The sequence below is a fragment of the Nanorana parkeri genome, unplaced genomic scaffold, assembly GCF_000935625.1.
Source record: "Nanorana parkeri isolate BGI_ZX_2015 unplaced genomic scaffold, ASM93562v1 scaffold1634, whole genome shotgun sequence".
Taxonomy (NCBI): Eukaryota; Metazoa; Chordata; class Amphibia; order Anura; family Dicroglossidae; genus Nanorana; species Nanorana parkeri.
In genome coordinates, this window is record NW_017307902.1 from 192,109 (window position 1) to 201,480 (window position 9,372).

General features: G+C 50.6%; 1 protein-coding gene and 1 long non-coding RNA gene across 3 annotated transcripts; both read left to right on the plus strand.

The window, feature by feature from the left end:
• The first annotated feature begins 2,582 nt into the window (after positions 1 to 2,582).
• On the plus strand, positions 2,583 to 3,053 carry LOC108799123. Of its 2 annotated transcripts, none has more exons than XR_001941994.1 (2): positions 2,583 to 2,613; positions 2,965 to 3,053. It is a non-coding gene; the product is annotated as an uncharacterized LOC108799123 (long non-coding RNA). The 2 variants fall into 2 exon arrangements; XR_001941995.1 differs by lacking the exon at positions 2,583 to 2,613 and adding an exon at positions 2,852 to 2,882.
• Positions 3,054 to 4,604: 1,551 nt separating this feature from the next.
• On the plus strand, positions 4,605 to 8,352 carry LOC108799115 (zinc finger protein OZF-like). Its single transcript, XM_018570938.1, has 4 exons — positions 4,605 to 4,625; positions 5,618 to 5,724; positions 6,921 to 7,111; positions 7,196 to 8,352. The coding sequence occupies exons 1-4, from the start codon at positions 4,605 to 4,607 to the stop codon at positions 8,341 to 8,343; spliced, it is 1,467 nt and encodes a 488-aa protein (XP_018426440.1). The 3' UTR covers positions 8,344 to 8,352.
• The last annotated feature ends 1,020 nt before the right edge of the window (positions 8,353 to 9,372 follow it).

A 9,372-nucleotide genomic window follows, 5' to 3' on the forward strand; every position in this document is an offset into this window, starting at 1 on the left:
AGGGGGGGGGGGGGGGGGGGGTGGGGGGGGGGGGGGGGGGGGGGGGGGGGTGCACGATCATGCTGGGAACGATGTGTGTTTCCGGTAAGACACGTGGTGGAAGTGAACATTTGGCGTGTAAAGGGGTAACTGCGGAGTTTTCCAACCCTAGTGATGAACGCTCTCAGTCGGCTGGCCTGAGATTGTTGTCCCGCGAGCTGGGAAATCTCCGCGCAGGGTGAGGCTGAGAGCGGTATCGCCACGTCCTTGTGACGCCCACGCTCGGTTCAGACCTGTGTATGGTCACGTGTGATTGACGTGATTGACGGGTTCGGGCCGGTAACAACGACAAGGCCGTGTTCACACTACGAGACGTTTTTCGGGGGCTGCACTTCCTCCGAGCTCCACCAGGTGGTGATCTCACCTAGACCCAGACAGGACGTCTCTATGGACAGGAAGTGATGTAAGCTACAGACAGGAAGTTATGGGGGAGGTGTGAATTCTGAGTTGAGAAGAAGTAGAGAGGAGACATTGCTGGAACTGGCAGCAGAGGAGGTAATAAGATATTATGTTATATGTACATCCAGTAACCCCTCCCCCCGTCATGTCCATCCTCGTCCTCCATATTCACCGTGACCTCTTTTATCTCCGGCAGATTCTGATACATACATATAGTGTGGAAATGTATATTAACCCCTTCAGGGTCAGAACATTTCCCCATGTACGGGGTCGGAGCGTTGCCTTCCTTATGGAGATGCGTGACCTTTTCACCTTTGCAGTCTCTTCTGTTAGGGATTCGGATTGGACTAAAATTTGACCCAAATTTCCGGGATTTGAATTTTGGTCAGGTTTGTGGTCGATTCATTTTGGTGTTCCCCCGTGATGACCTGCACAACCATTGTCCCTGGTCCAATAACCAGAGGAGGTGGATAACCCCACCCCTCACTATAAGCGGGGGTGGGAGATCAACCATAACCCCGCCCCTCACTATAAGCAGTGGTGGGAGGTCAGTCGGTGTGTCTGGTGATGGTGAGCGTACAGGGAGAGCTTCTTCATAGGGATCATTCAGTGGAGGGATTGAGTGGTGTGGTTGGGTTGTGTGTGTTGCTGTGGTGGCTCCAACTTCTCCTCCTCATCTCCTCTGTCTTCTCCATCTCCTCTTCCTCCTCCTTCTCCATCCTCCTCCATCTCCTTAACCTCTTCCTCAGCCTCCTTCTTCTCTTCCTCATTTTTTCCATCTCCTTTGCTTTCTCCCTTTCCTTCTCCTCCTTCTGTTTCTTCTCCTCCTCCTCATCTCCCTTCTCCTCTTCCTCCTCCTTCTCCTCTTCCCCCTCCACTTCCTCTTCCTCCTTCTCTTCTTCCTTATTCTTCTCTTCCTCTTTTTTTCCATCTCCTTTGCTTTCTCCCTTTCCTTCTCCTCCTCCTTCTGTTTCTTCTCCTCCTCTTCTTCCTCTTCCTTCTCCTCCTCCTCCTCAACCTCCTTCTCCTCTTCCGCTAATCCAGCCAGACACAGGAAATTTTGTTCTGAAAAGTCAGCAGACCTTGACAGCATCAGTCCCACCATCCACCACCTTCTCCTCCTCCATCTTCAGTTGCAGCACCATACTTCCTTCCCCCCTTCCTTGGTGCAGAGTCAAGAACGTCCATTGTATTCAGCGAGAGGGAAGCCCCCAGGTCTGACCTTTCCTCCCTCCAGCAGAGACGAGACCGACAAAAAATAATTCCACATCCAAACCCGCGTTACCCGAGTATTCAGGAGCAGGCTGGCTGCTACTTGTGGTGCACCGCTGCAGATGTAGGTGGAACAGCATGATGCTGTTGTGATGCAGGACCAGGCCAAGTTGTCATGGTGAGTCGAGTAACATGGTAGGGTCTGGACAAGCCGGGTCACACGCGTGAGGATCAGAGGAGGTACCAGCTGGGTCACGCAGGAGCACACAGAGGTAGCTACGATATCGCGAGCCCTGGTGGAGCGATGACCCGGGGATTCTATAGATTAACCCCGTCACCTATCAGGCAAGGGCTGCCTCAGTCATAGAGGGACCTTCCGGATCCTAGCGCTGACAGCTGGTCCCCTAACACCATCTACAGCAACCTGAAATGGACCCTCCCCGCTGTGTTCATCAGAAGAGGTCCTCCACAGCAGACAACACTTCCTCCACGCCTCTCCAAGGTGGTGACTGTATCATTGTGTGTCTCAGGTTCCTATAAGATGACGGGATGTCTCTGTGGATGAGAACTTAGAAGGACACCGGGATCTCTACAAGGACGTGGTGATGGAGAATGCCCCGCCCCTCACATCACCGGGTAAGAGGAGAGAGCAGTACGGAGGCTCCGCCTACATCCCCCATCATCTGATACACACAGAAACAATGTATTCAGTCAGTGTGTGTGTTTCCTACAGATGGATCCAGTAAGAGGAACCCACCAGAGAGATGTCACCGCCCCCTGTATTCCCGGGATCCCACCCAGGAAGATCTCACCGTCCCCCACCATGAGAGATGTCCCCGCCCTCTGTATTCCCGGGACTCCACCCAGGAAGATCTCACCATCCCCCACTATGAGAGATGTCCAGGTCCTCTGTATTCCCGGGACTCCACCCAGGAAGATCTCACCATCCCCCACCAGGATCAGGTGGGTGGTTACCAACTATTGGCAGCTATGACTTATACTCAAGTGTGTTTGTTACAATGAACGTTTTATATACTCAGAGTGGAAACCTCGGAGATTATAACATTGTCGTTAAAGAAGAGTATAAAGAGGAGGACGAGGAGTACGGGGTGATGAAGAAGAAGTTTTCCGATGGATGCAAGGGTGTGAAGGAGCCACCAGAGAGATGTCCCCGTCCTCTGTATTCCCGGGATTCCACCCAGGAAGATCCCACCCTCCCCCACCATGATCAGGTAGGCGATCAATAATTATTGGTAGTTATGATTTACACACACACGCGGGTTTGTTGTAAGGAACCTTTTATCACATTTCCAGAGCGGAGACCTCGAGGACTTCATTATCGTTGTTAAAGAAGAGTATAAAGAGGAGGACGAGGAGTACGGGGTGATGACGGAGCTTGCTGAGGGACGCAAGGATCTCAAGGTCATTGTGATGGAGCCAGCTAACAACAGGAACCCACCAGAGAGACGTCGCCGCCCTCGGTACTCCCGGGATCCCACCCAGGAAGGTCTCACCGTCCCCCGCCATGATCAGGTGGGTGGAGTTGAGGGGCGGGAACATAAAGTGATGGAACGCTCTGACATGTGGAGATGTGTGGACTTTGAGGGACACAGGAATTCAGTCGGGTTATACTGCCGTCTACAGGAGGTTGGCAAACTGAAAAATTGTAATGATAACTCCTCCTCTTCCCAGCATGCCTCAGTTTTCCATAGTGTCCTTGGAGGTGGACACCTTGTCTTCACCTCTGCTGGGAAAGATCTAAGTCATATTTTTTTGCCAGCCCCCCATTGCTTCTTGGATTTTTTTCTTTGGTGACTTCCATCCAGATTCTCACATTGCCGATAGAGCTGTTCTCCGTATGGCATCCATCTGGATTGGTGTTTCCTCAGCACTAGCTGTGAAGACCATACCTGGACCCCAGCAGTAGATAAGCGTGGGTCTTCATAGTCTAAGCTCCACTTAGCCCATAGGGCTCTAAGCCAGAGGAGGGCTAAGCCTTCTGGATGAAGTTGCACCCTTCCTTCTAAGGTCGGGGGTTGTTTGCACACCCAGACAGGGCCTTTGTGTAGCTTGCCTCCCCAGAATGTGGGTGCTTAGGACGTCCCCGTTAGTCCACAGGCTAACCCCTTGTATCCGGAACCTCCTTCAGTTGCCCCTTCTTAAGGAGAATTCTGTGTCCTTGGGTACAGTTCAACCCCTTATGGTACTTGATACCCCTCATCTTCCCTTTCCTCCATAGGAACTCTCTGACCTCCAAGGTTGGCCGGGACAAGTTCCTGCCGTTTCCTTCCTTGAAATAGGACACGGGCCTTCAGAGTCCTTTGAGAGCTCCTGCTATAACTCAAGTGCTGTCCTAGCGGCTTCCATATTGCCCTTTCCTGGCATTCACATTGAGGAATGCTCAGAGGACCTTCCTTGAAGAGGGTCAGCTGTGGACCCCCCGCAGTCAGAACCTTTCTGAGGGCCCTAAATCCTGCAAGCTTCGATGAGAAAGGGCCCCACAGGTGGCTGTCATTTGTAACAACTGGCCACCAATGGGCTAGGTCATTCAACTTACACCCTGTCTACACTGTCAGGGAACTTGCCCCTTCTCCCCCGTCAGGGGTCTTATAGACATTAAAGCGACACAACATCTTAACGAGGTCCCCCCTTCTCTCATTGACGCTCAGCCGACTCTTCTTCTCTTGGGGGCCTTGGCTTGGGGCAAGACATGAAGATGGTCTCCATGGTCAAGACATTCCTGGCACGTCCCATCAGTCTCTTCGGGGGAATGGGGTGGTCCCTACCTCTTGCTTGAGGTGACTCCAGTTGCCGGGATGTCCCCATATTCTCCAGAACAGACCGTCCTCTCCTCTGGAGGACTTCCCCGTGAGTCAGTTTCAACACTTGGATGACCCTGGCCTCACTCTCCGAGCTGAAAAAGTGAACTCCATTGAACATCACCCAGATGTTGCATGACCTTCGCCCTCAGGAAGGTTTGTGATTCCTCCCTGTGATAGGACAAGTAGGATGTAGAGAGAACAACTCTCAACTACACTGTCTACCTTCCAGCCATGACATTGACATCCGGTGATCTCCGCACCAAAGAGAGAACTTTGCACACTTGGGCGCTATTCATCTTCTTGGCAGGCAGAAGTCATCACTGGAGGGCTCTGTGTTCCCTGGATTGCCGGCCAGCAGAACATCCTCGGTTATGGCTGAAGGAACCTCCTATTGGAGATAGACAATGTACAGAGGCCTTCATGGGACCTGATCCCCTGGAGATACGTTCTGCTTCTGTGGATGATCTTGAGGAAGTTGCTTCAGATCCCATCCTCGGTTCTGCCCGTAATTAGGTCAAAGTTTTTAGCAGTGACTATAGTTCCTGTCCTTTTCTCCATGACTAGGATACTTCGCTGGGCTGCAGGGGGTCAGGAGATTCATCTTCTAGACTAAGGTTAGGGAGGTCCTGCAGAGTTCATCTGTCAGCCCCCAGAGACACCTCCGGGAGGGTTTTGACCATCTTTATGTTCTTCTCTAGTCTGGGCTTAGGGCTTTTAACCCTGCCTCCCATTGTAGGGGTCCTTCTTGTGCACCCTCAGGCTGGCTTCGGGGTTGGAACCCTTGGTTCTCTAAGGTCTCGGGGTCACGTTGTTCCCCATTATAGGATATCATGTGATGGTATTTCTCACATCGTTGGATATCTACAAGATTGGATGTCCGGCCCGACAACCTCATCCTTATTATGTAGATCCGAAGGGGTTGGGACTGCGAGGTTTGAGCCTTCACCTGTAGACCAGTTTTCTCTTGTAGACCTTCTTCTGTCCAGGACTCCCTCTGGGGACCTATTTTCCAGGAGACGTGTCCTACTTTTTTCTGTTGACCACATCAAGTTGTTGGTCTAGTTCTTCCTCTCTGGTAGTCATGTGATTCCACCTGGTTTTGGGTTTCACATCACCTCACTGGTTCAGGCTCCGTGTCCCTTCAGGTGGAAACCTCCCCGGTTGGTGGTGACCTCTTCTACCCTGGTGTAAGCCTCAGGTTGATCATCTGTGCTCCTCAGGTGGTGGCTTCTCATCTGGTTCAGATTCGGGTGTTGGTATTTTAGGTTGCAGACCGTTCCCGATCCCTTTTGGGCCTGTCGGTGGCCCGGTGTCTAGGACTCAGACTGCTTTTGGACATCAGGACTGTATCTTGTAACAATGGATGAGAAAGAAAATAAGATCTTCATACTACTTCTCGGAGTCCTTTGAGGGACTCGGGTCTCACCAGTCTTTTTGCTCTTACCCTTGCTGGAGCTTTTCCACCAAACTGAGGCATGCTGGGTAGAGGAGGAGTTATGGGGGGGTTGCCTTACAATTTTTCTGTCTGCCTGTATCCAATCCTCCTGTAGATGGCAGTATAACCCAACTGTTTCTAAATTCCTGTGTCCCCCAATGGACTCCATGAAAATCGATTTTATAGAAAGCCCCGAAATCTCACTTTTTCTGCCGTTCTGTTGGTTTAGGGTGAAGATCTGATGAAGATGAAAGTTGAGGGTGAAGTAGAAGAGACGTATGTGAGGGAGGATCAGCGATATACGGAGGAGGCCGGGATGATGAGGACATCCATAGAGGAGGACACGCCTACACAGAACCGCAGAGGTGACCCACAATATATCCTTCTGTCACTGCCAGTCTATACTCTGATCCTCTTGTTGCTCAGAGGTCACATGACCCAGTGCCTAGGCTTGTGGTTGGGTGAAGAGCATGCTCCTCTCAGTCCCCATTGGCTCCGCCTCTTCTGACAAGGCTGTGTCAATGTAGAAGTGATCTGGGAGGAGGACCAAAGGCCCTTTGACTGAAGAGGGGAGGAGTCCCGGCTGGTTGGGACCTCTGCATAGAACATCTGCTCCCTCAGACCTCCTGATCCAGATGGAATGTTGAGTGAAGAGGGGAGGAGTCCCGGCTGGTTGGGACCTCCTCATAGAACATCCGCTCCCTCAGACCTCCTGATCCAGATGGAATGTTGAGTGAAGTTATCTAACCCTCTCATATCTCTCCATCATGTGTCTCTATGTTTCCAGGACACGCCATGGAGGAACCCTCAAAGGATCGTCTGACTTTATCTCCAGGTTGTAAGATGGAAGATGAGGACATCACAGCAGATTGTGCGGGAGAAGAGACAATGAGCTCAGCTATGGATGGTGGACGTCACAGTGTGGATAGACCATGGGATCCCTCTGACTCTGAGCGACCTCGTCCTGTGGGGGATGGTGCCGGCATTCCTGGGAAGAAGACCTTTTCTTGTAGTGAATGTTGGGAAAGTTTTAGCTCTGTATTAAGTCTTACTGAACATCAGAGGTCTCACACGGGTGAGAAGCTTTATTCTTGCTCTGAGTGCGGGAAACGTTTTCTTTATAAATCAGCACTCGCCATACATTACAGATCTCACACGGGGGAGAAGCCGTACTGCTGCCTTGAGTGTGGGAAAAGTTTTTCACGCAAGTCCAGCCTCACTTTACATCAGATACATCATGCACAGAAAAAGCTGTTTTCCTGCCCTGAGTGCGGGAAATGTTTTTCAGATAAGGCTACACTTTCTGTGCATCAGAAAGCTCATTCAAGCAAGAAACCGTATTCCTGTTCCGAGTGTAAGAAAAGTTTTTCACGGAAATCAGAGCTTGTTATACATCAGAGATCTCACACGGGGGAGAAGCCGTATCCCTGCCCTGAGTGTGAGAAATGCTTTTCAGATAAGTCCAGCCTTACCAAACATCAGAGATCGCACACAGGGGAGAAGCCGCATGCCTGTCATGATTGCGGGAAACGTTTCTCACGAAAATCCAGTCTCACTGTGCATCAGATTCGCCACACGCAGGAAAACCAGTTTCCCTGCCTTGAGTGCGGGAAAGGTTTTTCAGATGAGGCCACATTTTCTATACATCAGAAATTACACCTGGGGCAGAAACCGTATTCCTGTCCTCAGTGCAGTAAATGTTTTCTACGCAAGTCACACCTTGTTATACATCAGAGATCTCACACGGGGGAGAAGCCGTATTTTTGCTCTGAGTGCGGGAAAAGCTTTTCAGAGAAGTCCAAGCTTTCTAGACATCAGCGATCGCACACGGGGGAGAAGCCATATAGCTGTACTGAGTGTGGAAAATGTTTTTCAGAAAAGTCCGGTCTTACTGTACATCAGAGAAGCCACATGCAGGAAAAGCAGTTTACCTGCCCTGAGTGCGGGATTTGTTTCTCACAGAAGACCAACTTTTACAGACATCAGAAATTACACATGGATGAGAAGCCGTATGCCTGCTCCGAGTGCGGGAAAAGTTTCCCACTAAAATCAGAACTTAATATACATCAAACATCTCACAAAGGGAAGGAGTCATATTCCTGTCACGAGTGCGGAAAAAGTTTTAAATGGAAAGCAGACCTTGCTGTACATCGAAGATATCACACAGGGGAGAAGCCGTATGTCTGTCAGGAGTGTGGGAAACGGTTTTCACAGATGGGCCATCTTAACACTCACAAGAGGATTCACACGGGGGAAAAGCCATATGCCTGCCCTGAGTGCGGGAAAAGTTTTTCACAAATGGGCCATCTTAATAGTCATATGAGGATTCACACAGGGGAGAAGCCGTATTCCTGCCTCAAGTGCGGGAAAAGTTTTTCAGAGAAGTCTTGTCTTACCAAACATCAGAGGACCCACACAACTGTTGAGGTGTGTTAGTGGCCGGAGTGCGGGAAATGTCTTCTAAAATCCTTAGTTTTGGATGGGGTCGAGAGGGAAAAGAACACCTCTCAGGTTTTTAGTGCCGTAATGGAGATGGATTTACCGATTGGCCATATTAGTGACACGGTTTGGAGAGCACGGCGGCCATCTTTTTCACGGTGACGGACAGACATTGTACCTACATGCTGCACCTGTTTGTATTAAACTCGTTTTTTGAATACTGAACCCAAATCAATAAATATACATTTCCCATCCAAGTATTTCTTTATATTTTTGTGCTCCAGCACTTACAGTCCTCATTTCCAGACAGCTCCAACACTCTCAGCTCGGCTTCCCTGAACTTCCTGTCCAGTACAAGATCACAAGGGACAGAGCAGTCTTTAGCACATCTCCTAGCATGGAGGAAGGGAGTGGCTAGCCTTGTGGAGACACACACAGCTTACTAGCACACACAATGGTGGCTCCATAGGACCCTGCAAGGGAAAGGAGCCCCCCCCCCCAACACAGGATATCAGGGCCAGTGCTCTGCAGGCTATTAAAACTTTTAGACATGGGAGCAGCGTCCATTCTAACTGAGTTAAGGCCTTGGCTGGTGGTGGGGTGTGAATGTATAGTTGGGTGCCAGACACTTTAAGAGGTTTAAATGGAGAAGGGGAGGAGCTACAGACACCTAGGACAGCACAGACTTCTGATTCACTGTGCAGGGAGCCTGTAACCTGAATGCGGGTGCAGTGTGTACGACAAAACGTCAGCCGATTTGCAGACATAGCACCTGACTCCCTGGATGAGACATCAGATTCCCTGCCAGGTCCAAGCCCACTTCCAGGTTCTCAAGCAGATGAAGTTCCTCCCGGGAATCTTCTGTGTGAGCTTAGGCCCAACCCTCGGCCTTAAATCATGGCAGATGAGGCCTACCTAGGCAAGAGCCCTCAGAGGTCAGGATCAATAGTACACCTCCCCCCAGTTAGGAGCCCGGGGGGGGGGGGGAAAAGCCCATTCCAAGGCAACCCCTAAATATTTATATCC

Excerpts from the sequence above, each read along its gene's own strand:
- LOC108799115 (XM_018570938.1), top strand. The coding sequence starts at position 4,605 with ATGACCTTCGCCCTCAGGAAG. Across the intron at positions 5,725-6,920 it reads CATCTGGTTCAGATTCGGGT|TGAATGTTGGGAAAGTTTTA; the intron begins GTTGGTATTTTA and ends CTTTTCTTGTAG. Across the intron at positions 7,112-7,195 it reads GTGTGGGAAAAGTTTTTCAC|ATAAGGCTACACTTTCTGTG; the intron begins GCAAGTCCAGCC and ends AATGTTTTTCAG.